This window comes from Cuculus canorus, chromosome 7 (assembly GCF_017976375.1).
Source record: "Cuculus canorus isolate bCucCan1 chromosome 7, bCucCan1.pri, whole genome shotgun sequence".
In the NCBI taxonomy this organism is placed as follows: Eukaryota; Metazoa; Chordata; class Aves; order Cuculiformes; family Cuculidae; genus Cuculus; species Cuculus canorus.
This window is the reverse complement of record NC_071407.1, coordinates 19,624,827-19,652,798: the sequence shown is the minus strand read 5'-3', so window position 1 is coordinate 19,652,798 and position 27,972 is coordinate 19,624,827. Positions and strand designations below refer to the sequence as shown.

General features: G+C 43.7%; 1 protein-coding gene across 1 annotated transcript in view; it reads right to left on the bottom strand.

Moving 5' to 3' along the window:
* ANTXRL (ANTXR like) overlaps positions 1 to 26,038 on the bottom strand; it is a 62,743-nt gene extending 36,705 nt beyond the window's left edge. Inside the window, exons 1-10 of the mRNA XM_009570782.2 lie at positions 25,535 to 26,038; positions 13,676 to 13,747; positions 13,469 to 13,540; positions 11,263 to 11,344; positions 11,126 to 11,159; positions 9,250 to 9,329; positions 9,068 to 9,136; positions 8,784 to 8,864; positions 8,617 to 8,677; positions 2,076 to 2,174 (exon numbers count right to left, since the gene is read on the bottom strand). Coding sequence (XP_009569077.2) covers positions 2,076 to 2,174; positions 8,617 to 8,677; positions 8,784 to 8,864; positions 9,068 to 9,136; positions 9,250 to 9,329; positions 11,126 to 11,159; positions 11,263 to 11,344; positions 13,469 to 13,540; positions 13,676 to 13,747; positions 25,535 to 25,695 — 811 coding nt within the window. The 5' untranslated portion in view covers positions 25,696 to 26,038. The remainder of the gene's footprint in view (positions 1 to 2,075; positions 2,175 to 8,616; positions 8,678 to 8,783; positions 8,865 to 9,067; positions 9,137 to 9,249; positions 9,330 to 11,125; positions 11,160 to 11,262; positions 11,345 to 13,468; positions 13,541 to 13,675; positions 13,748 to 25,534) is intronic.
* Positions 26,039 to 27,972: the final 1,934 nt, after the last annotated feature.

Genomic DNA, 27,972 nt, shown 5'->3' with positions numbered 1-27,972 from the left:
CAATGTTATCAGGCCAGAGATACCACAGCTGAGAAATGGAAATACATCTCTGCTTCTGATAGCAGTGATCAGCCATTTGGAAGCCAGCTTTGAGCAATATTCATCTTGCCTATCTGACAAGTGTATGCAAACTCAACTCATACTGAATAATCTTACACCACAACTTACTCATGGATCAAAAGTATATGGTTCAATTTTTGCCTGCTAGCTTCCAAATACACACACACACATACACACACAGAGGAGAAGCCAAGGCTGCACGGAGCCCAGGAAATGGAGTGGAGCTGAAGTGGACAGAGGAGAAAAAAAACATGGTTGGCCACATACAGGAGATAGGCAGAGAGGAGCCATGACTGATGTTACTGTGAGATCCTGTCCTGCACGAGCTGCTGCTTTTCTTGTCCCCAACTTCTTCTTCATGGCAGCATCATCCAGAAACAGTTCATGTTTACAGAGGTCTGGTGCAGGCACGGACAAAGGCAAGGCCACAAGTGTTTTCCTGCCTTCCTGCACTTTGCTGCTCCAGGAGCCAGCAATGTTAATCCTGTTGCTCTCAAAAGCCACATCCAGAAAGCCAAGCCCCACAAACACCAAGAGGAGGCCCAACAGCAATTCTATAATGCCACTCCACTAAAAGTGCACAAGAGGAGGCCACTGCTGTGACCGCACCTTAGATCTGAATGGCACAACAAACCAGCCAGGTGCTTGTCCAGAGGAAGACAGGATCATGAAGTCCAACCGAAGCGAATTAGGAGCTAGCAAAATCTACCAGCTTATTTAACCCATAGAGACTTGATTACTCTTTACACCTAGGAAAAAAAATTGACTCAAGTAGCAACAGATATAAGAGCTGTTCCTTCACGCTTCACCCACCCCAAGCACACCTGAAGACAAAGCTTATTTCCCTGCTTTGGCAGAGATGAGACCATGGAAATTACAGTGATATGTCCTAGGGCGAGCCTGAGGAGAAAAAAGCCAGCCAGTATAGATAAGTGTCTCATCACATCATCTGTTGCAGACCTAACCCAAAGAGACCACAGCATGAAGGAGATGTGGAATTAGGTTAGTTTCCTCCTGTGTACTTCCCAGCCTGGGTCAGCACTCACTGTGTGAAGTCCAGTCAAGGTGCCAGCACATTAGGGACAAGGGAAAAAAAAACGGTCTGTCTACCTAGTAAACCACAAGAAACAAATCCCTGGCAAACAGCATCTCCAAGCAGAATGAAAGCAAGATCACCAGTTTATTTAATGCAGCCTCCACGCAGGCAACTAGTATGGGAAATGAAGGAGTGATTCATGTGCTCCCTCTTACAAGTGAGTTCAGTGCTAGAGGAGGCACCAGTCTGACCACGACAGGATATGAAAGCCTCTACTGTACTCAGCCAACAAGGGTTGCATATATAGAAAAGGAGCAAAGATCCCCTCTCCGCACTGTGCTTCACCCTGCCAGGCATAAACTGTTTCTTGGGAATGAGAAGACTGCTGAGAAACTGGACACTCAATCTTTTTTGGCCATTCAGTCCTTCGCCTGGCTGCTGAGACAGCAAATAAAAGACCTGTTCAGCATGGCAATGACATGGGGTTTCTGTGTTACATGATTTCTGTGATGAGACCAGCAATGGGTGTCACAGAGGAAAGGAGCAGGCCTGGGAGGGTCCCGCTTTATGGTGTTTCCCGAATTGCTGAATAAATACTCTGAAGGCACCACTTTGGGATCAAGACAGCATTATTACTTTTTACTGGTGATAAACAAGAGAATAGGCAGCAATTTTACTTCTCCCGCTTAAAACCTGATATACTGGCTGTATACATCACATACATACATGATTACAACACTACTGAAATTCATTGGGCAGCAGCATGCCCCATGTAAGCCCTCACAATACAATGCCCACACGTCACAGGATTGAATAATCATGAATTTCAAGCTTCTGTTAGGTGTAGACCCCTACCAAGCTCACCATCCGTTGACCATGAGGACTCCCCAACATGGACAACAGATGGGCTGTGTCACCTGTCACCCTTAGGGTGACACAGCCACAGAAGGCACTGGAATCCATCAGCCTGAAAACTTACTGATAGTAAGGCTGTCATTCAGCTTGAAGCTGCAGAGTACCTGGTCGATATTTCTTGCATGATAGAAGCCGTTGCCTCTTACCACAACTTGAAAGGATTCTGTAAGTAAAAACAGGAAAGTTATGAAAAGTAGTTCAAATACAGCATTTCCTTCCAGAGTGATCTGAAGTACAACATGACAATAGCTGTTCTCTGCCCTATACCCAAATCAAAACTTTCTCCCTGATACTATCAATCTTCAGCAGCAATCTCCAAGAATACCATAATGGCACCGGTGCTTTACAGAGCAGCACTCATCTCAAGGTTGCTCCCGCAAGCATCCCATTGACTCCCAATGCCCTAATTAAAGGTGCCACAGTAATACTGTGAGCCTGACGTGGCTGATGTCATCTCATGATTCCTCCATGGCTTTTGGGCCAGAAACCTTTGATAACCATAAGCATCAGTCCTTCCTCCTATATCCACAACAGATGGCACTTGATTTTCAGCAGCAGCTCTGTTCAGAAAAGGTGTCCCCGGAGCCTCCTTTTCTCCAAACTAAACAACTCCAGTTTCTTCAGCTTCTTTTCAAAAGACTCATGGTCCAGATCCTTCACCGGCTTTGTTACCCTTCTTTGCACACACTCCAGCACCTCTATGTCCTTCTTGTAGTGAGGGGCCAAAAACTGAACACAGTATTCAACGTGTAGCCTCACCAGTGCTGAGTAGAGGGGCACAATCAGTTCCCTGCTTCTTCTGGCCTCATAATTTCTGACACAAGACAAGATGCTGTTGGCCTCGTTGACCTCACCTGGGCATACTGCTGGATCATGTTCAGCCAGCTGTTGACCAACACCCCCAGGTCCTTTTCCACCAAGCAGCTTTCCAGCCATTCACACAGCACTTGATTGGTGAGACTCAGTGGCAGAGAAGATACGTTCCGCAGCTGAGCACTAAATCGAGGCAGACAGAGTGAGAGAAGCCTAGGAGGAAGCCAAGAGCAGGCAATTCCTGACTCCTGGAAGCAGCTGCTCTCATGTGGGTGGCTGAGGCAGAGAAGGTGTTCCCGGAAACATCTGCAGATTTAAATGGCTGCTAAGGACCACCAATGATGGGTATGTGGTGAGCAGATGCAGTCAAACTTGGGGTGGCACATCAGAAGGGCATAGCAAGGCAGTTTGTGAGGCAGGTCGCGCAGGCAGGGCAAGCAGGCAACGGTGTGCAGGGAAGGTGTGTGGGCAAGGTGCTGGACCGTGACCAGAAGTACCAGTGCCCGAGAGGAATTAAAAGGGAATTCAGGGCCTTGGGATAAATGGTGAGGGGATCGGGTGCACAAGTAATGTTCTCCTCTGTCATTCCTGTTACAGGGAATCATGAGGGAAGCAATAGAAAGAGCCAGAAAATAAACACCTGGCTCTGAACCTGGAGTGAGGAGCAAAATTCTGGGTTTTTTGACCATGGGTTGGCCTACACAACACAAGGCTTGCTGACAAGTGATGAGGTACGCCTGTTCCCAAGGGGCAAAAGGATGCTTACCAAGAAGTTAGTGGAGTTCATCAAGAGAGCTTCAAGCTAGATATCAAGGGGGAGGAGGACAAAACCAGGCTTGATAGAAAAAAATCCTGGGAATGGCACTCCAGTGCATGAGGGATGATGTGCTAGAAGAGGCTCTTTGGTCTGCCACCTTGGAGGAAGTTGGGGATAGCACTCCAAGTGGCAGCAAAGATGCAAAGGTTATTGATGAGTTAGAAACTACAGCGAGTAGTCACTTAGGAATTAAGACTGCTCCTCTCAGGATCATAGCAGTACCAATAGCCCAACTGAATTGCATCTACACCAATGCACACAACATAAGCAAGAAACAGGAGGAACTAAAAGTCATTGTGCAGTAAGAAAACTATGATATAATTGCCTTATGAGAAGCAGCTCAGGAAAATGGGGTGGTTTAGCCTAGAGAAAAGGAGGCTGAGGGGAGACCTTATCACTGTCTACAACTACCTGAGGTCTCACTACATTGAGGTCTAAAGCAACTTCAGATGAGTTGGACAAGGACAAGTTATGATCAAGCACCGGATAGCCACACTTTAGTTTTTCTCATGGTAACTTTCCCTTAGAGCAGTGCTTTAAACAGGCTGCAACGAACACAGAAATTGGAGAAGATATTTTGGGAAGGGAAAAAGAAAATATTTACTGGAGTGCATAATAAAGTGAAACACATGCTTTGGCACTCTGCTAAGAAAGAAAATTTGAGACCTTACTGAGCACAAAAGCCAAATGCACAAAGCTGGCATCAGAATTTGGCCTCTTTTTTTTTTTTTAAGGGAAGGGTTATACATCCTGGTTCCACACCAGGGGGTGGAGGGCACTCCTTTAAATGAAAATGGACTGTAGAGTAGATTCAGCTGTTTCTTACTCCAGTAAGAACCTGGAGTTAATCTAACTCTGATTCATGCCTTGAGCCACTCCACATCCAACCCAACTGATATGCTGAGAGTTATTCTCAATGAGTATCCATTTTTGCCAGCAGAGATAAGTCGTGACCAGCCCCAAGGGCAACTGACTGCCTGCTCACCACAACTACCTGCCTGGAACCTCCACCTTGCTTGTAGCCAGCACACTCCACAGTGACCTGATCACCCAGCTAAGATGATAATTTCTTTTTTTCTCTCAATTTTATTATTATAAAAGCAGCTTACTGAAATAAAAATGCACTCTGATTATTTTCCCCTCTCCTTAACTGATGGTCTTAAAAGGCAGCAGCCACAAAGGCTTAACTGACAGCTATTTCAGTGCCTTTAAAAATATACAGCAAGCAAGAGACATTCAACACAAAACACTGAAGGTAAAAGCTATATCTAGAAATGTACTCTTGTCAAGATAGTTTCTCTCTCCACCCCTTCTTTTCACCATCACTGCCACTCTGCACAGTAGTGGGTAGTACCTGTCCACCAACACAATCTGACAATATAGTCTCAATATCAGACTTGCATGGAAATGTAAACAGCTGGTACAGGATTCGGTTGTTGCTGTTAAGAAGCCTGCCCCTTTGGATGCTCCAGAGCATTAATATGTTCTGGATGATGGTCTGTTGAAATGGCTAATTCCATTTAATTTTGCGTCCTGACTCTGGCTGCGTCCTTTTCTTTCTTAGTTACTGTCAGATCATAGATTGTAGCTTTTGACAAGACAGCGAAGGGAAAAAGGTCAGCACTGAAATAACCGGGCAGCGCTGGCAGCGAGATGGTAGGTTGAAGCTGGTGTGCGCTGGCTGCGCTGTCGGCTTCGCTTCTGTGACTCTGATGAGAAGCTGACGGCTTGCATCCACACCTGGTAGTTGATGTGGCCAGTAGGATGCCACATCCAACAAAACCTTTCAATCACATCTACGTACCATAAGCATAATCAAAGCAATGATGCTGTCAAACAGGATACGAGGCACCTCTAATTCTGCACTGATGGCCTGTTAACAGGCTGCATGTCTTGGTCACTTTAAATCAGAGGGAACAAGGAAGACCCAAGTACATTGCTCCGCATTGGGGACAATGAATTTGCAGGGTCAAAAATTCATTATAATTCAGATAGCTGTCATAACGTGATGGGATCAGTTTGTAAATGGACTTGCCAGATAGCTTTGTCACAGAAAGCCAGTCCCAACTGGAATCATCACCGCACGGGAATAGTTTCATCAGCATTTTACTAAACCTATGGCAAGTGAAAAACGAAGCCGAGATCACCAGTAATCACCAGCACAGTGGTAATTATGAATTGCAAGAACTGTTACAAGGAGAGCGTCAGTCTGCTCTAAGCCCTGACCGTGACTGGCTTCCACTGAGCAACACAAACCCCTTGTGACCTCACACCAGATTCTAAAAAGCAATAATACTGATAAAACCCAAAGTGAAGATTACCTCCTCACTCGGGCAAATTCCATACAAAAAGCACAGAAGACACAACCACATTCCAAGGCTGAATACAAGCAAGCTGCTTGCTGGAGAATGTGATAATACATTGCATTTTTTCATAAGGTCTATTATTTTTCAGTCAAAATTTAAACGCAAATTTCAATTACATGTTTTTTTTAGAAACAAAGAGAATTCCGAACTTAGAAAAAAGAAGGAGGAATGTTGCATTTCTAGAAAATGTTATGTTCTATTGCTCAGCCAGTTCTAAATGCAGGTGTACATATATTTTCATGTAGGAGTCCATGTCTATACATCTTACCCATACATTATCAGTAAACTATATTAGTAATTATCTAAATTTAAAAAAACATTAAAATTCTTAGACAACTTCATAGGCTTCAGTATTTTTTGCATTAAAGTCCAATTAAAGTACTTTAAAAAAAAAAAATCACATTACACAGAGGAGAACTATATCTGACTGCCCAGTGAACTGATTTCGAGATCTGGATTCACAATACCACAAAAAAGTTGTCCAATCCCAGGAGATTCCCTCCAGGAGACAATGGTACACACAGTTATGAAGATGAAACTCTGGCTGTGTTGAGGTAAGTGTGATAATAAAGCATAATAAAGCCCAGAACATGAGTAAATATTTGCAGTCTCTTGCTGTAAAACCTCTTGCAGGAGTTCCTTTCAGGAACAGGCTTGCAGAACTAGACTCATAATAAAAGCTAGCACCAACAATTAGGCTTGTAACAAAGACCATATAACACGACAGCACACACCATTTGAAGCTGCAGTTTTAGCTTCTACTTATTTTCAAGCTCCTTGCTACTATAAACAAATCTTCAAGCACACAGGAACCAGGTCTTCATGCCCTGGTGATTCAGCTTCACACTTCAGCAGGTGCAGCCTTTGCTGGGCGGCTTTGTCCACAGGGACAGAGCAAACCTCAGAACTGACAGGAAACAAGTGCCAGTATTTTGCTGAATCAGCAGCAATACAGAGAAACTGTCTCTGCCCGATTTATATTTGATTTATATTTGATCTATATTTGAGTTATATTTGATTTATATTTGAAAGACACAAAGACAATGAAAAACTTTTATAGGTGAAAATAATACAATTATTTTTTAAGAAGGGCAAACTTTTTAAGTGTACTCGTGTGTTCTTAAATCATGTTTGTGATAAACTAGTTCCCTAGTAAGATTGGTAAAAAAAAAAAAAAGTGGCTTGAACTCATCAATCAGAAAACAAATGGATTTCTTTTGAAAAGGAAATTTTATCTTTTTTTTACTCCTGAAATATATCCAGTTTTGAAAAGCAAGTCTTTTCCTGAAAATTTATATTCTGAGAAAAACAGTTTCAATTTTAACTTCACAATATTCTTAACATTGTTCCACACAGTTGCAAGAATACTACTGAATTCCCTCCTGTTGGAACACTCATCTTCTGATGGAGCTAAATGCAATTTTTGTTGAACAGGAAGCCTTGCAATAAGCTGCTGCACCAAACAAAATTGCCTGGTATACAAAAAGCAAGAAAAAAGAAGATAATTTATCCCTATGGAATAAAAAAAGCTATGAAATGTCAAAGATTTAAAATTGTTTCTGATCAACATAAGAGGAGATTTTTAAGATAATTCCTTTTCTCATTTTTCTCCAGATAAGATATTCTTATAAATGTTTAGTCCACAACTATATGTTTAGGAATAGTTCAAAAGATAAAAAAATATTTTATTTTAAATTTAAATTCTCAGGGTAAGAACATACTGTGATTGACGTGGAAATGAGTGAAAGATTTCTCTTCTCTGTGATATTTACTAGATTTGTCCTAAGTTTCCTATTTTTATCTGATTTCAAGGTCAGATTTCATGCATCATTGCTACTTTATTTTTATGTGCTCATTTTTACAGTGTATAAGGAAATGAACACAAGACAGTAAGATTAAATCTAAACAACCATGCTGTAAACTGTACCTTCCAGCAAACTTATGGTGTCACTCTTACTCTGCTGCAACAGCCTCTTAAGATAACAAAAACACAGCAAGTGAATTGCTAATGTAAACCAGAACAAATCCAAGTTAAATATACTAGACATGAAAGGCATGAAATTATCAACAGCTCCTCTGGGGATTCTTCATGTTTACCATACACACTAACAGTTCTTTCATTGCAAATAAGTAAAATACTAGTACTTTGGAAAAAATATTGGGTATCTCGGCCTATGCAGTTAATTATACCTGATTCAATAAACCTGAAACTTCTGTGAAGGTTTAGAAAAATCACGAATCCTAGCAGATCCTGGGATCATAGTCTTCCCAGAAAGTTGTGAGATGTCGCCTTTAGACACCTCTAGCAGTCTGACCTCCTATCACTTCTGTCTCCTCCTCCCCTCAGACATTTTAAAAAGCAGTGACCCCACTTCCCCAAGTGCTATCTCGGCCAACTCTCCAAGCTGGGGTTCAGCCACATCAGCTATGTATTTATCAGCACAATTTTTTTTCTCAAGCTGAGAAGGGACACGCAGAGCTTTAGCCATGGCCTGAGGGGACACTCTAACACATCCGTGGGCTTCAGCTCCTATACCACATTAGGCAGTTACTGACATTTCATCATTGTCATTCATTTGCCATATCACACTGTTACTGTGGAAACTTACCTCCTGCACAAACACTCGATGGTTCAGCTGCTAGGATCTCAATGCAAGATTTCTTGAGAATCTAAAAGATTTAGATAACGGTATTTTTGGTAATCAATCATTTTTGTTTATGCTTTATTAATACAGGAAAGGGTGCCTTTTTCTGGGTTTCAGAATACCCAACTTACTGAATCAATGGTTCCTCTTAGGGCATAAAAGCCTCCTGTAACTGGAAAAACGTGATCGATGCTGTCAGCAATTGTTGACAGCTGCAAAGAAAGACAATCATAAATCACAAGGAAAACAAAATTATAGCGAACAAAACTGGGCCCCTTCATACTTGCTAAAAGACATCATACTGACATGAAACGATTTATGCCTCAAGTAATTAAATAAATGCCTTCAGCTGATGCTGTTACTTGTGCAGTAGTATAACTGAAAAACAAACCAAGAAAAACGCAAGCAAAGTTACCTGAGTTTCATTGAAATCTTTCACTCCGACACAATAAACAATAGCTCCAAAGCTTCTGGCTCTGTTGGCCTAAATAAAGAAAAAAATGTCATTAAATGCAAAGCCATATAATCAGTGGAGCCAATAGTAAATGCCTGCAGGTTTGACAGAAGGTAGTTTTGGTAAACGTGAAGGTGACTTACTTCTTGTTCTGCATAATAAAACTGAACATCTTGCAATTCTCCATCCGTCAGAGCAATAATGACACTAGCGGTCCGAACTCCTACATGGAGGATAGTTAACAGATTGCATATATTTGACACAAGATTCAGCAATGAAACGAAAGTTTGAAGCCAGGCATTCCTTTTTGCTAACAAAAAAAATACAAACCCATAAGGCTAGACTCTCAGTCTGATTTGTATGGACATCAGCAGAGATATATCAGCTGAAGGTCAGATGCATAATAGCGTGCAATAAGCCAAAACTTGTGTACTTTCATACCGCAAGCATCACTGAAGGAGGATTAATGTCCTAACAAAGTCCATACACAAACTTCTGTTCTGCATAAAATATCACACCTGCTGAGGTTACATCTAGACGGTTTGTGTGGAGAACCACCAAAATAGATCTGCAGAGAGGGAGAGGCTTCCTCTCTTCTCTTGACAAACTTATCATTACAGGTAATAAATAAGAGCTGTTAGTGAACTTCATTGGCATTCTAAGCATGTGAAAATCTTAAGATCAGGTCCATTGGAGAAAAATTGTATCTTGTGATAAGACATTTCATAACCCACCCAAGCTTAAGTAAAAGGGTTGCACAGACTTTGGACAGCTATATATGTATTGCAGTACAGAATACAGCACTACCTAGAAAAATGCAGCATATTAACAAAATTAATCCAAATTAATGTGCAAACTATGGTTCGATCAACTATCCTGTATCCATAGTTCTTAAGCAAAGTATACACATACATGTTACTTTCAGGGAAGTATTTGTTATGTTTTCAAAATAAGCTGTTATGATTTTCCCCATACAGTCTGAAATTAAAGAGTTAGTGATTAGTTAGTGATTAGTTCTGACAGGTTTCTTATGCCATGCAGCCCTTCCCATGTCATGTCAGACAGATATAAATCTTTAAAAACTGACCTGCAACTTAGAGGGGAAAAAAAAATTAGATTGGATCCCCCTATTCCTCTTTTATTCTGCCCAGCATGCTTGAAAAACATTGAAAAATTTGAGATCTTATTTTGTTTTCTTTTGAACACTTGTTTCTTCCTTGATATTTTAGCTTACAAATCCAGATCCCATCTATTCCATTTTCCTTCCTAATCAACTTATAGAATATTTGATTAGTTCTTAGCTATGCTATGAAGAGGTAAACCAGTTTTTAAGTGGACTCTTCAGGACTCTTGATTTGGCTAGCAGAAGTGTCTGAAGCCACATGATGTTACTGCTGAGGAATCTACACTCATAGCCTATTTTATTGAAAAGGTACCGACTCGTTTCTCCACCTTCCAAAGAGACCATCAGCCCACAAATGAGAACATCACACCAGGGTACAAAACTGGCAAGACGTTTTCAATTTACTTAATTAGGCCTCCTTTTGGCACAGACAAATATACAAATACATTTCACTCTTGAAATATGGTGAAAATTCGCATTTTAGGAACTCGCAATCTGACTCCGTGTCATTCACGCTGATGCAAAACCCTCAGTTGATTGTATTCACATCTACACTAATGAGAACAAAGACTTGGGCACGTGAGGCAAGACAGGGCTGAAGAGTGCAGGAAAACCTCAGCATCCCTGGGTGCAGGACAGGCAGTTCTGGCTGTAATGCTTTGGTCTCTGCTCTGCACTGGGTCAGATCTGTGATCATACTGGTCTCCTCTGGTCTTAATAAACCATGAATCATGCATTTGAAAGAAGAGCTGTAGTCAAAATGGAATGTAGTGATTGTGTAACACCAATTCCTTCTCCAACACTTCTCTCGGTGGGTTTATTGCAGGTCATACAAAGAACTATCATCCTTGTCTTTTCAATGCAGATATATAACAAGAGTGATATACAATGCCTACCTCCGTAAGTTTCATGGTAAATCTGCTCATTTGCCTGCAATGAAGTGTAGAACATTGTTAGATCTTAAGTACAGCAGCAGCAACCAAAGCAAAGTTTATGCATATAAATCAAAGAAAGGAGGTACTGTGATATGCACCCTTTTAAATCCTTCATGCATGAATGTGTCTCCTCCAGGCACTTCATGCTGAAGAATGTCGAGTCCTCGTCTTATGGCTTCCCTTTGGATAAGAAAAACAGGAAAAAAAAATTTATTAAAAGTTGTGTTTTGTTGAGATATTCCTGTACCACAGCTAGATTATACACCCCGTCAGTACACTGTACAGAGCACATATACACCAGCTAAAACATTGGTAAACCAAACATTTTTCAAATAGCACAGTTTTTAGCCAAACATCCATGCGAGCACAAAATCAGACATACGATACATTGTCAGGGCTAACAATTTTAAGGCTGCAATTCTGCCCCGGCTCCATCATTTCGGTATGCTGTCAGGCAGGATAAGATTGAATAAAGCAAATGCCAGATATTAAACTCTGACAAACTGCAGATGGAATGAGAATCTGAAAGCTTATGACCCTGTCATGAAAAGGAAACAAATAAAACTCCATATTCAATCAATCACCAGGACAGCTGGGATTAGGACTTTTCCATTACAAAGACAGAGGCCAAAAGATAAGAGAATGGGATGAGTATGATGAGTATTTTCTAACCTAGACCGACAAGCACATATCTGTTAACCAGGGCTCAGGGAAACTAATAATTTAACTGATCACTGATCACTAAAAGACCTTGATCATTAGCAAAGTTTCATATACTAATGGAACACAAATAAGGCCAAATCATAAAGCAAATATTCAACAGACAAGATGTAGGAAGTCCAAACATCAGTCCCAGATGCTGTGGGGCATCCTTTTTTAAGAAGATTGCAAGAGTCTCTCTAAGCTCCATTTTGCAAGTGGGCATTTTAGGTGGCACCACCGCGATTACTGAGGAAACGGGAGCCTATGCGGGAAACAGGAATATAGGTGGGTCAGAAGTATAATCAGAAGCTGCAATCGGCGATGCCCTTGGGGCAAAGAGCACATTTTTACCCTTTCAAAGTATAAAATGAACTGAAAAGGTATCGCCACTTGGTGATCCATACGGAGGACAGGAATTTAAGAGAGGGAACGTTGTAATACCATGTTCAACATATTGCCTCAGGGTCCGTGTCTACTTTCCACTTTGCAAGGAGCAAATCCACCTGGGAGAAGTAAGCTCTGCCACCAAGGTACAAGATGGAGACCTGACCCAAAATTCAGTGGAGTCGGCAGAAATGTAAGACCCCTGGCAGGGTTTTCTGGCTTTAGATGAGGCATTGGAGTACAAAATGGAGGGAGAGGTTCTTTCCAGACTGTTCCAGAGCCCTTTTATTTATAGAGTGCACTATACTACTGAGGTGTTCTCGCACAGACAGAATCAGTAGCAAAAGCAAGGGCTTTAAGCCGAAATGAAAGAAAATACTTAGAAACACCTCCATGACAGGATTTCCGTGTGTTAGTAAACCCCTAATTATTCCAGGGGGTTTGTGGGCTTTATTTGGAGGGGGAGGGTGGATATGGGCAGAGAGGGTGGGGGATGACTTTTCGGGGGGTTTTCTTGCGTTTTGGGTTTTTGGGGGAGGGGAAGGGGGAGAATGGGGAAGTGGTGAGAATTGCTAGGGATTTTTTTTTAAAAAAAAAGAACATTGAGTTGTGAAGGCAGCTACAAGAACTTCACCACAAGAATTTCACTCCAGCCTCAGACTCTTTTTCTTAAGAAGCCTGTCACTTGGCTGTGTGTACCATCTCTGGCACGGGTGCTGCCTGAAGGCAGCCCAGGAGAGGGGTGCAAAAGCTTGGTGAGGTAGTGCTCCTGCACTGGGTACAACTGGCTGCTAGCAAAAAGGTCAGGGCTTTGGGTCACTTCAACGGGCACTGTGGGACTTTCATACAGTCTTTTGCTTATCAGCCTAAGGCCTGAGATCTTAAACAAAACTGCCCTTGTTTGGGTATCTGGGGATAGAGTGGACACACTTAAATCCTTGACTGGAAATGCAGTTTCTCCCCAAAATACTGTGATAAAGAACAGACAGTCCAGTGCTGCCTTTCTCTCATAAGGCAGAAAACAAAATGGTAATGGGAGACCTAAAGGCTTTCTAAGCCCTCTTCCAATTGAAAATGATGAAAAGGATTTCAGTTGGTGACCCAGTTGGTGTCACAGCAAGTACAGAGATGGGCCTCCAAACTCTAGTTTTGGGCCACTCACTGTATGAAAGGATGGATGGAGAGTATTTTTGGATGAAAGCTGTGGAGATCACTTGCCTGTTTTCCGTTAGCTTCATGACTGTAGTGCCTCGTGAAGAAAAAACGATGAAGGACATCCGCAACATTGGACTGCAACAGAAGAACAAGCCAGACTCATGTCACACATACACGATTTCAGCAGATTTTCATTTTATTAGAGGCAGAGAATGAAAAAAATAAGGTATATACATAGCAAATTAAAATATCATCTTAAGAAAACTTTACCTTATGAACTTCTCAGCTAGGCTTTCCACAAAAGAGTATATCTCAGTCCAATGATTTCTGACACTTCCAGACCTGTATACAAAACACAACTGATTACATTAATCTTATTTCACCAAAAAATTGCTTGTTCCACTCTGAATTTTAAGCCTAGGCTACTCCAAAGATGGTTATGGACACAAATCACATAGAGGCCCGTGGAGATGAGGCAGCTAACTCTGTTGAGGTTTCTACAGCGTTTGTGCTGGAAGCTGTAACAGGAACCATCATGACAAAACCCACTGACTCAAAAAGGAACAGGTCTGAAATGGTTTACTATACAATTTTGAAACAAGTTCAGGAACTCTTCCATCTCCTTTTGTTCCTTTTATAACTTAAAGTTAATTAAACCAGAAGAAAATATATATATTTTATCTGATTTCACTAAGTCACTTGCTACCACATTACTTATTTTCATAAAGCACAGCTCTGCCCTTACAGCCACACAAAGTCTTAACTGAGCTTCCATTCTCCCAGAATGCATGCGATAACATTTCCATGAATTACTGTTTGTTTCAAAAGACAAAGATTTTAAAGTAATCCAGAAGGGAAAGGCAGTACTCTTAGATAATTTGCTGGACTGTACAGCATTCTGTACAGTCAATCCCTGGCTCCATTACAGATTTCTCATAAAAACTTGGGCAACTTAGTTACATGCACAAACTCACAGATTCATGCTACCACTCCCAACATATAAAACTGCATTACTGGCTCTCTCTGCTTAGTCTCATGAACCCCCTCAGTTTGGTGGAACTCAGACCTCAAAAAAAGCCTTGCATGCAGTAACTCTACTCTAATAAGGTGATTTCTACCATGTGGATCCATGTTACACACTTCCAAGGCTACAAAGCACGAGAAGTCAATAGTTTTAAAAGCGCTCCCTAGGACTGTAATGTTCATGAAAGAATGGCTCATTTGCTTTCCCTGCCAGGCAAATATCGGGTGTCTTTGGCAGGAAGGATTGCAGGGGCTTCAATGCAGAACCAAAATATTTCTGAAATTTAACTACTAAAAAGCAGTAACTTTCCTCTAACTGCCATTAGACATCTTTTGGTGTGAATGTATAAAAAGAGTGAGAAAATGATCCCATATTACAATTGTCAATTTTACTGTGGACTCTCCAAGTGACTCTGTCAGGACAGACTGGCATTCAGAAGCCCATGTGTGCAATATAAAACGGCACTGCCTGCCCTGCAACCCTGCTGGTGGAGTGGAGAAGAGAAAAGGGAAGGGGACAAGGACCAAAAGGAGATCCCTGGAGCACATAAACTAGAGTAAGCTTGCTCATGTAATGCTGTGCTTTCACGCTGCTCTTTTGGAGAGCTAGTGATTAATTTGCACAACAAACTGGTTATCAAAGAATGAAGAGACTGCCAGGCACTGAGGGAGGGCAACAAAGCACTGGGGACGGCTCAAACCAAGGGTCTGGACCCTCTGCAGTCTGATTTGCATATGCTACACAATAAGATGTTTATGCATTTGTAAACAGTGCCAAGGAAAGGTGCTGGGACTATTTGCAAATGAGCTTTTTTTTCATCATTAAAAATTAATCCATACTGACATGAGGTGTGCACTTTAAAGACTACTTTTCCACAAGGCCTCTGAGGCAGTTCAACACCTATAATTCTCCAAGACTTCTCTGAAAGTCCCAGGCTAAATCTCTAAACATGAACTCAGAGATTTTCCTAGAATCTCTGCAAGATGCATTTACAGCACTCATTTTTGTTTTTAATTCTTCACCCTCCTGGAGTTCACACTCTGTTTCATTCTTAGCTTGCCATCTCACTTAAATCCAGTTCCCGCAATTTCCAATGGAGTCACTTTCCCACATAGAATAGTCACAGTTTCTTACTTGGAAAAGACTGATCTATTTTGGATGAGGTATTAAATTTCTACTGCCAGCTGCAGAGGCACTGATGCAATCCAAGAATGCAAGTAGCAACGAATTTTCTTTATAACAGTAACAAATCACCATTTCCAGTCCCTTGCCCCCTTCCTCCCCCTTTTTTTATCTACTCCTCACACAAAGAACAGCTTGGTAAAACAGCCTAGAAACTGAAAATTCAAGAAAATAAGCCTCTAGTGGTGGAAAAACACGAAGACTTTTAAAGTGAAAATGCACAGATAACATTAATGCTGTGCACTCCCATGTACTCTGACTATAATGAAACATCCGTTCTTGGAAAGGATATAGCCAGTGAGACTAAGAATTGGCTGCAATAAATCTATAGATGTCCACCTCTGAAAAGCTAAGGAGGTCTCCATCATGGACTAAACATCTTGGAAGTGCACTGTGCTCTCAAAGTGCCCGGCTTTACATCACTGAGCTACAATCCTGCTGAGTTAAAGTACTTCAGCATGGCAGTGGGTCTCCTTCTCCCCTAAGAGGAATTCTGCACCAGTGTGAAAGTCTCAATCTATCATCTGGGAAGTGTCAAAGCCAGATAGAAATACTAGCAAGAAAATGTTAGTTCCAAAATCCCATATAAGGAATACCAGTGAAGCGGTCACCACTTCACCACTTTCCCCAGCACACTCCTCCAAGCCCCTACTGCAAATGAAGCCCAAATGCCAACAACATCAGTCACGTCAAACCTCTCACAAACATCAGTGGAGGTGGCCTGATTAATATAGGAACCTAATTTCCCATTCCTCATACCCAAGCTTGGCAGTAGTTTGTAAAGTATTTCCATTTGCTGTTTCATATATATGTTTTAGAGGCTTCTGGAATTTGTCTTGATAGTTTCATCTGTTGCCCCAGAGCCACGACGCCACACAAGCAGTAACAGCAGTTTTCACAGCAGATTAAACAAAAAATTACAACAATTAAATGTTTGCTAAACTATAGACTAAGTTGTCAAATGCTGTCAAATATTACACCTAACACTGACAAACAGAAGCTTCCCAACACTATTGAAAATACTGAGGCATTTCACTGCTTTGGGGAACTTGTCCTTCACGCTGCAGAATCACTTTTGCTGCAGCATAAACTAAACTGCTGTGCTTCATGGCTGGATTAGACTAGGAGGTTTCTGCCTTGGTTTCCCATGGCAAGGGAAGCGCTCCAAGCATACTCTAAACTCTTTTCTGACCACGGCCAATGCTTGAAAGTCATACTCATTTTTAACTCCATAGTTACCAAGCCTAGAGAAAGCATATCGCCTTTTAGTGATGCTCTACATCACAGATTATTCTTGGACATCCACACAGCATGATTTTTACAGCACTTTTGGAGGCTTTGGTGCTCCCCTTAGAATCTTACAGTGACCAAGATCAAAATCTTGTTAATCAGTGTATCTATAGGAGCTTCAAACGAAGCTCGCACATTGCCCCAAAGTTCCATTAGTAAATAACCACAGATCCCTTGCCTGGCCTGTTTGACCACCAAATTATACATTCCTGTAAGAGTTCAGAGGAACTGTGAAGACTTATGAATAATGAAGAAAAAAAAAAAAATGAAACATAGAAAAGATCAGTGTTGCACAGAAAATTTACTGGGCGTGTACACACACTCGTCAACCCTCACCAGCGACTAGGAGAAGCCATGGGGAAGTGATGAAGCCAGGGATTCCTATGTATCCTGCTGTGGAGTTTCGTACCAGTGGATGCACCAGCGCTGTGGCATCCTGCTTTCAGTCATCAGCTGCCTGGTTCAACTCCTTACACCAAAATGTCCATGGTCATCCCGCGGAGCCTTAGGCTTCCTTCCTTCGCTCTCCCCACTGAAGAAGCCCAGAGAGCCTGATATTCTCTGCAAAGTACCAAGCCCCCACAAGCTTAAGAACTCTGTGGATAGTGACCCACAGCTTAAAAACAGTTTGTGTGCCTTTCAGAGTCAAGGGGGATAATGAGGTTTCAACCCTCAGAGGTTACATAATTCTCACAGCAAAGAAAAATGCAAAGCAATAAACAGCTGCTGTGGACAGCTTGAGTACTGCAGAAAATACTCCAGGGCGCATTTCTGCTGTCAGTTCTGCTGGGGTGAACCTGGAGCGGGTCCGGAGAAACAGCAGAATTTCCTCATGTTTGTACCAATGCAACTGGGATCAGAATTAGGCCCAAATGAAGTGAAAAAACACACAGGAGCCATTTGTTGAGAGTGTGCTCACCACTCAGTGAGCTCTCTTCCCATTACACACAAGACAAAGAGAAGAGTCAGCAAACCACAACATAGGAAGGAATGTGCTCCCGGCCTCACTGGGACTCAGCTCAGAGAAGCAGCTGCTGCTGCAGCTCCTGCTTCTGCAGTTGTCCCAATTTTCACATTGCTACCACTTAATGGGAGGGGAAAAGAGGAGGTCAGTGAGTATTTCTGGGGGTGGAAGGAAGTGATGTGATTGCAAGGCTTGATTTTGCTCCTGCTTACTTTGGAATGACTCCTAGCTCAGCAGAGCAGTTAGTACAAAAGCGATGAGCACGTTGGAATCCTATCTGCCTCAATCTGTGGGACCTCACTGCTGTTTGAGAGGACAACAAAGTGTAAGACAGTCTGGAAATCTTCTCTTTCCTAACAGGCTCCCAGAGGCAGTAGAAGTTGCAGCCCGGAAAAATCAAGCAACACAGTCTTGGCATATAGGGTGTTACTTTCAGGCAAGTTAAATTAGTATGCAAAAAACCAACCAGGATCAGTTGAAGCTGTCTGTTCTACGACACACAGGACTCACAGCTCAATTCATTGTCAGGAGCCTATGCAGATAAACCTGGTGCAATATGTATCAGGCCTACAGCTTAGCAGTGAAAGTTAATACCCCAACGCTGCCCAAACAACAAATATTTTTATTACCACAAATACACAAAGAGGCAGCAGGACCCAAAGTCTTTCCTCCCTGCTGACAGTGAGAAAGTGAAGCCTCCCAGAAGACAGAGTTGATCTTTGTCCTATTCCCCTGTCCCTGCACATTAACCTCTACTACAGATTAGCTAAAGGCAGCAATTCCAAAGAACCTGAAGCAAGAGATAGACCTGTTATTACTGACACAGAGTTCAGTTTGAGTATGGTGTCAGGGGAGTACAATACCCATCGATTTTTCAGGTCCCTGTAAGTCTCTATCACCTTGAGCTGATGGTGGCCCTGTACATAAGCCCATTGCTCAGAAACGTGGCACTGTTGTTATTTGGAGAGCTCTTTGTACCCACAACCACATTGTAGACAACACAATTCTTGCACATGGCTTATAATGGCTCTGCAATAAAAGCAGACCCTGGGGCATCTAGTTTGTTGTGGTTTCAGACATGCACACGCATGTTCATCCACCCCCTCTGCTCCCTTCTGAGCCAGCAGAGCATTCAAATTGACAAGAATCCTCCTCTCCCAAACAAGGAAGGGACCTTGACTGGGTGATTCATGCAGGCAAGGAAGGACTAGTTTATATTATCTGCTCTAATGGCAATTAGAAACACTAACAGAGACAGCCATTCTGAGACAGCCCTCGCTTCAAAGTATTTGTAATGTTACTGGATGAGACAAGGGCTGGAGTAGGGAGGGGAAGATACAGAGAAGTGACTGGAAAATGAGTCCTAGGCCAGCACTTCGAGCACAGAGCCCGAAGTACTCAAATCCAAAAGGTTTCATGATCAAACCCATTAATTTTATAGATAGCTTTTCTCCCTTTTCTACTGACAAAATCTGCAGCAACATTACTGACTCCTGTAAGTCAGTCTTCAAAACATCGTCCGTTGCTCCTACAATAATCCACAAGTCCTATCCACCTGATGATATAGTTCTTGCTACATACGCAGCCACCAAAGCAGGGAAGTGAAATTCAGAAGTCAGGCTCAGACTGCATCCAACCATTTAAGATCACCCTGTAAAGCTCCAGGGCTGCTCTGAGCAGCATCAGCCTGAAAGACCCACTCTCAGCATCCTAGTCCTGTTCAGTACAACACAGGGAGCCAAGCCGAGCGCTCAACCCCAAGTCATGCTGCAAAAAGGTGTAAATGATGACCAAGAGCAGGGAGATAGAGCTCTTGCACTGTTAATAACTCCCAGGAGTCAATGTATCTTCTTTACACTTGAGATGAAAAAGTTCAGTCCTACAACACCTCATACAAACTCAAGCTGCAATTCACACCAGCATTTTGCCTGCAAGATCAAACAAAAGTAATGAAACTCTCAATCAGTGAACATATACAAACCAAAATCTTAGGTCAGTAGGAATCTTATGCCTTATTCCCTTGGCTCAAGCCCCAAATAAATCAGATTTAGTTACATGCATAAATAGACTGCAAATGACAAGCTGCCATGGCTTTTCTTCCCGTCAACTGTACATGTTCTATGTCAAATAACCACTACCCATTAGCTTTGCCTTCTGCTTATAAATAATTTTTTTCTTGGGGGAGAGGGGAAGAGAACTGATTTTCCTGAATATTCTTCCCTGCCAAAAGGCAAATCTGACAGAATAATATCAGACAAAATACAAACAAATAAAACCTGGTTCCAATAACATAGGTATGTCTGAAGATGAATAAAAGTTTGCTTTGGAACATTCCAAGCAATTATACCTGGTTGTAAGAAAATCATAGCACTGGCTTCGATATAACCACAAGAAAGACAAAATGCCAACAGATTACATTTCAAAAACAGTAAAGATACTGTTTTTCATAGTTGGAGAGTGCAAGAGGTGTCATGGAGATGATGTGGTTACATTACAGGGGAAGGGAAGGTCAGACAGAAAAGGAGGAAGACAGATAGACACAACCATCTTTAAATATACGTGTACTGTAATCAGTGCCATCTAAGGAACTTTATTCAGATGATAAGTCCTCTGAGTCTCAATAGGCAGTTGACCTGTATCAGTTCCTACATCTATGATGAACTGAAGTCTGGCTGCAGTAGCTAAATATTCTTGCTTACAGAAAAAGGGAGTTCAGCAGTGTTTTAAGTCAGTCAATATGAGCTTTTCAAATGCAATTAAAGTAGGTGTCAGAACATGTGTTCAGGCACTCTGCCAGCAGTCCAATCTCCAACCACAACAACGATGCTAGGCACACTCTTCTCATACACTGAGTGAAACCAACACACAGAACAACATCAGATCAAAACAGGGCAGAGAGAGAAGCTGCAAAGTTCCCACAGGTCCAGCTCCATCCTAACATTCATACTGGAACTATGTGGACGCTGGAGAAAAGGTAGAGGGATACACTGAGAACCTAAGGCAAAAAACACTCGCTTTCACCAGTACTAGTAATTCATGAGTGCTAAATTCATTCAAATAATTGGCAAGAAAATCATGTCAAAACACAAAATGTGTTTACTGAACTCTTCTTTGCTTGCTTAAAACATGGAATACTGTGAAAAAACAAGGTATGTGGAGATCAGCAATTCATTAGAGTTGCTTTAAAATAACAAAAGCTAGCATCGAATACCAACTACTGAAATGTAAATTCTTTTCTGATGGCTTTTTGGCTTGAAGTTTGAAGATCTTTTGCGCCCAAGACCTCCCTCCCCCAACAAAGCTGGATTTTACAGTAAGGATTTGGGGGGGCGATGGGGGGGGCAAAGCATGGGGGACAGACCCAAAAGCCAAAAGCAGAAAGAAGATGGGAAAGAGTTGCTAATTTTCATATTTTCATTCTGATCAGAGGTTTTGCTCTTCTCCACCAGCTTCCTACCAGTAGCATTCACCTTTGGAGTAAGGCTTACCAAGTTTAAAGGGAGGCAGCTGGAAAACATGACAAGCAAAAAGGTTTAACTGGCCACATCACACCGGTATCTTTACCAAAGTTGTTGTTTGCTGGGATGTTCTTGGCAGTACAGGAGATAAAGCAAAACTGGTGTGAAAGGTAATATTGTTGTGGGCCCAAGAGACAGGAGTATCATGAATAGGGATTATCCAAGTTCAGGGAGAAGATGAAGAGTGGAGAAAGGGTAACAAACAGTTAGAATTACTGCTCTAAAAGTAAATCAGCCAGGGCCTTAGATATCTGCACTGCCATGGTCCATGCTGTGGAAAAATAAAACATTTTCATAAGGCTGTGAAGCCCATTTTTCCTCAAAATGCAAACAATTTCTTAGCAAACATCCCAGCAGGAAAAATGAGAAAGTACTTCAACTCACATTGTTTTTCCTCCCCAGTTCCCATCCTGTCCTGAAGTCAAAAAATAATCAAAAAAATTTCTTCATACTTGGTAAATACAAAATACAGACAGCTCTGCAGCTCAGATCTGCCATGTCAAGCATCGCCAGGAGCTAATATTTATGGCAGTTATAAATCCTTACTTTAGAAGGGTTTATATTTGTTGCACTAATAAACAATCATAATGCTGCTACCAGGCACTGTTATAATTAGAAAACACTAGAGGCCAGACATCCTTTCTGATGTGCAAGTGCACTTCAATATGCTTACAAAAAACAGCTAGATGTTAACAGCGAGGCAGGGATAAAATCAGGTTATTTACACGCTCAAGCATGAGGATGCCACTACAAGGCCTGAACAGTCATGCAATCAAATCTGTAAGAGGACCTGTCCTCAGCAGCTTGGGGTAGGACAGATACAAGTCCTTCACACATCTGGACAACGAAACAAATGAATCAACCAATGCAAATGAGAAGTACTCCTCTGTCCATTACGTTGCCTTGAGATCCACGCTTGTTTAAAGGTAAAGATGAGATCTTTGATATTGCATGTGATTTATCGAACCACATGCCATAGCAGAGACGGGCACCCCATCACAGCATACTGCCTTACTTCATGCAGTGGGTGTGACTGCAAACAGAAAAAATTGTGCTGCTTCAGTAAGATAAAGTCTTCCACTACATCACCAAATAAGCTCAAGCCTGTATAACTCAAAGTATGGCACAAAGACAGCACAAGATTGCAGAATCCAGGCAGCCGCCTCTGCAGCCAGCAAATGTCCAGTTTTCATAGCTTCAAGAGATTTGCTCATTTAAGCATCCCCAGAGACAAGGCAGTCCTAATGTGTCTCTGGCACGGTCCAGCAGTCCTAAGGAGGATGGTGGCATGTCTCCCTCCCACACACGCTGCTTTTCCCTCTCTCCATGCCAGCTTCTTGGACATCCAAGGCTTAGTTCCACTGCTCTGATCTGGCCTATCCCATGGAGTTAGCATAAAGGGCTGTGATCAGCTACAGGCAGAGAAAAACTAAGAAATGACCAAGTTTCTTTTTCTAATTGGCAGAACATTTATTATACCAATAACTTCACCAGCAGATGATCTTTTCCATCTGATGCTTGTTGTCTGCACAGACTTTGCCCAGCAGAATGAAAAGGAAAAATCATATTCCAGTAGTCATTGCAGTAACATAGTGCTTACATGTGAAAGGAGAAAGGTTTGTTGTCTTCTTTCAGTTTGCCTCCTAGTGACATGGAATTACATCTTTCTATTGGGAACCAAAGCAAAGCAGACTTAAAGTCATTTGGGTTCACCCAGGCTGACTTCAGAGACAGGGCCTGTCATTCAGCTAAAGAGCGCTACAGGGTCACAAGGATTAAAAGTCTGGAGTTTTCACAGAGCCAATGCTTCAATTCCATTGCTAGACAGCTACTTAAGACTGAATGGATCTAACTCCAGACTGGCAAGGCATCAATGAAGGCAGGCAATCCTCAGGCCTCTGAGGATACTCTGAGGTGTACAGGGCTGTTTTTTTATTGGGGATTCTCCCATTAGAAGTTAGAGACAGAATTCTTCCCAGATATGGATCCCAGCATGGATCCAATTCTGGAAAAAAGTGTGTCAATCGCATTTTCAGATTTGACCAACTGCTTCTGACTGGCTTCTTGTCTTCTCCATACCAAGAATACATTGATTCTTCTCAGCGCTAATGGATTATCCAGTTCCCTTCTGATGAACTGTCCCAAGATCCAGAGTCTATCCACTCAGTCAATCCTCCTTGCCTCCATAAAGCTTCCCATGCTGTGCCAAATGTCACAGAATACAGCTGGGACTAAATACCCCCTCAGCCAGCACCGCTCCCTCCCCAAATACCCCATGCATTTGGTTACTGCAGGAAGGCAGCACAGGACCTATGGCTCCTCAGCTCAAGCACTAACATTACCCACATGGACTGCAATGCTATCTCATTGAGGACAAAAGCAGGTTTGCCATTACATTGCCACTGTCTCAGTAGGAACAGAGATGGATTCTAAAACTACTTACGGCCCAGGTAACTTTTACTGCAGCTTTTTACGAAAGACCTCTTCTTTCAGCCTCTCAAAGGTTATAAAGACTCAGTTTGTGACTGAAGCCAAGGAGAATTTTCCCATGGAACCAATGTGCATGACTTAAACCATAATGATATCCAGTCTTCAGTGGGTCAACATACTGATCACACCTGAGCCAAGATACAAGACCCGGTAGAGGAAAATGTGTGATTTCACATCCACAAAGCTGAAGAGGAACTTGCTTATGCAATCAACTTTCTATTGCTTGGCATAACAGGAACTCTGAGCAAATCACTCTCTTCCCTACTTTGATATCCCCAAAACCAAGATGAGCGATAAGAATGATCACTGTGGTAAAGTGCTTTCTGGGCTATAGATGAAATGTAATGTAGGAGTTCAGTGTTGCCAGGGGTACACAACATGATTTTAGACAAGAAAATCACACTGTAGATGACAGATACCATGTCAGAGAGAGAGCCCATATTGCAATAACCAACATTTATTGTTACAGGGAATTCAATACAAGAAGTGAACATAACAACAGTACCAGTCACTTCTTGAAAGCCAGGAAAAAAAATCATTTGAGGACTAACATTAGCACCCACAGAGCTCCTTCTAGGCTTGTAGGTTTCTTCAGGAACAAGTCCTTAGTGAAAGAAAACAATGACCATATAGTGTGTCTTTCAGAAAGGCAGAATGCCTGTGGTCTTGATATCGTGCTCTAAAAAGAGAACTGCTATTTAACGACACCTTTTTCTTCTTGAATATGGGAATACACTGGCTCCTGTGTGAAGGTGGCTTTTTGCCACATGCAGGCTGTGCAGAAGACCTGATGGACTGAACAGTTCTCCCAACCAGGAAACAGCACAATGCAGCCTTCTTATCTGGCTTATGGATAAGAATCACAAAGAAGAGGCTTCAGTCTTTCATAATACCATGTCATCTATGAAACCCAGGATATATTAGATAACACAACCATCACACTAAGTACATGTGGGATTTATTCCTTGAATTTAACCCTCGGCTGTCAAGCCAGAGCAATGCACCAGGAGAAACAGGAATTTGTGGCTTCTGAAAAACACCTGTGGGTGCACCAATTTAACACTCACTTTTCAAGTGCTTGCTATAACATGCCTATGAATGTGAGCTTAACCATACCCTCTGGCCATACCTAAATTGGGCTAACACAGTATTAAAGAGAAGTACTTGCCAGCCTACTTTAACAGATGTAACTCAAATACAGGTCTGGACAATTCCAAAGAAAGTAGAAGCAAGTTTTATAAAGCTTTATACAGTGAGTCTGCAAAAAAGCAAACACTACACACAAGCAGTCCAGTCTTAAATCTTAAATTAAGCTGCTAAATCCCACAGGTAACATCTCAGCACTTAGCCCAAGTCTTGACACCAAATCCATGAGTGCTGGGGACACTGACCAACATTCCTCGAATTCAGCGCTCACAGCCCATGCACTATAACCTGATCTGATTTCCCAGGTTTGCACGTGCAACTAACCCAGGATAAATGCTCCGCGGGAGAAACGTGCAAGTCTTGTGGAGCGAAAATAAAGATCTTGTCCCGCGCATCACGTTTGGCATCAGGAGACATGAGGGAAGGCACCAGGGAGACGGGAGAAACAACGTCCCTGCTGCTGCAAGGAGGTATTGAAGGGTGAATAAACGATTTTAAAAGCGACTGTCACTTACTTATCCAGGATGAAGTAGAGATCAAAGGCACCGTGACAGGAGCGCTGTTCTTCTTGCTCTTCCTCCTCCTCGGGCCGGGCGCAGGAGCTCAGGCTCCCCATCGCCAGCAAGAAGCAGCACAAAAACGCTGCCCGCTCCACGCTGCTCCTGCAACTCGCCATCTTTTCCCTTCCTTAATTCCTCCTCCTCCCCCAGTCTCCCTCTCGCTGAAAACCGGCTCTTCGGAAGCACCAAAGGATGGGGGGTGGGGGGGGAATAAATCACCAAGTTCAGGATCTCCGGCGGCCCCGCGGGCTCACGGCAGCGCTGCCCGGCGGGCACCGGGCTGCAGGCTCAGGGCTGGGGGCTGAGCCCGGCCGGATGGAGCCCAGAGCCCCGTCCCCATGCCCCGCCGCCCCGAGCGGCTCAGCCCCGTCCCGCGCCGACAGCAGCGGCTCCGCTCGCAAGGAAAGGGCAGAGGGAGGGGAGCGGGGGAGGGAGACAGGATCTTATGGGGGAAAGCTGAACCGGGACTTTCCTGTTCCGGGATACCGCAGCGGGAAAGGCTGCTGCGAGCCGGCGTCGAGGTTAGGGACCGCTGCGCCCCGCGGGCACCGGGAGGGCGTTCCTCGCTCCATCCCTCCGGGGCGCCCGGCAGCCGCAGCGGGAACGGGAGCCCGGCCGAGGGCAGGGGAAGCGCTTTGGGGCATCGCTGCGGGTCCTGAGCCGCTGCTGGGAGCGACGGGGGTCCTGAGGTGACCGGGGCTCAGGGGCGTCAGCTGCCCGGGCTGGAAAAAGTGATGCCCCAAAGCACTGCCCATCTGCCCGTGCCCTCGGCCGGGCTGCCCTGCGCCTCTCCGCGCTGCCCAAGCGGAATAAAGTTGCTGTAGGAACGATGGGCGACATTGTAAAAATCTCTGGGAAACCCGAGGGGGCACACGACGCGAGGGGGCACTTGTGAAAAAAATGAGTTGTAGAATACGAGTGCAGTTAAAAAGGTTGGGTATTCCCGGGGGTCGGCGTCAGGGCAGGTTTTCACGACTCTCTCATGCCACAGCAAACTGTTTCTTTGCCGTGGTAAAAAAAAAAAAAAAGCAAAAAGCTTGGTTTACTAACACTGGAGTCTGCACATATTTTGCAGGCAATGAGTAATGATGAAACGAAATCTCTTAATGAAGGCTTTGCACAGTAGCATAATCGGTCCCCGCCTGATACACGCAGGTTACAAAGCACTGCCCTTAAGAGCTGACCCGGCTCATCTGGATGCTGCCTCCAAAGTTTGAATAATTAATGGCTTCCAGCCGCTTCCCCCTCCCCCACACCCGTTGCAGCCCCTAATTAATGAAAAGAGCCACGGGGAGGGATGCGAGCAGAGTCACTTTGCATGACAGAGTTGGGGCCAGACGTTTCGCTCTCTTTCTTGGGGGGAGGCTTTTGAACGCGAGTCAAGGTCGAGGGAATCCATCCCCTGCGTGGTGCCGGCACGCTGCCCCACCGGTACTGCCCTCCACACACCCATCGCTTCGCTGTGGGGCCCCTTCACACGAGCAATGTGAACTCGCCGGCCAGGAGCGGCTTCTGGGTGCGAACAGCAAGAAGTGACACTTGCCCGAGGGGGGACGGAGCCCGCTGCCCCGGAGAGGCGGTGGAAGGGCTGCGGGTGTGAGGTGCCGGGGGGCCCCGCAGCACACGGCAGCTCTGCCCCGGGCCTTGCCGGCTCCATCGGGCGCCCCACGCCCCCGGGGGCCTCTCCTCTCCGCGCCAACAAGGACACGCGTGGCCCCGCTGCCCCCCCCGGCAGCCCCTCGCCTGTTCGTGCGGGGTAGGTCGCCACCCGCGAGTCTGACGTTGTCACTGCGGGAAAAGCATCTCGGTTTCAGTTCCCCGTTTCCCCGCTGGACCGAGTTCAGTCACGTCCAACCGCGGCGGCGGTCGGGGACTTATCAAGGAAGAGATTAGAGGGTCCGATTTCTGCCGCTCGCCCAGTCTTAGCTATGCACGGCTAGAAGTCGAAAGCAGTGCCTGAGCTAACCACTTTAAAGGGGTTTGTGCGCCGGCCAGTTCAGACCCAGCGATTACTTAGATCATGGAGAAATACAAGAAACCCACATCCTCCCTGGTGACATTCACAAAAAATGAGCAAGCGGCTGCTGGGCAGCAGGAATGCTCCTGCCTCCCGCCCCGCCGGCCCCGGGGGCCGCAGCCCCGCACCGCCTCCCGCCCCCCCCGCGCGAAGCAGCCGCCTCTCCCGCGGCCGCAGCGGCCTTCCAAGACCAAATAAAAATGCTAATAGTTTCAGTTTCCCCCGGTGCTTAGCGAATATGTGTTTGTCTCGAAAAACAAACAAACAAACAAAACCACCACCACCAAAAAAAAAAAAAAACCAAAAAACCAAAAACACCAAATCAAAACAGAAAAAAACACCAAACAAACCCAAAACAAACAAAACAATAAAAAAG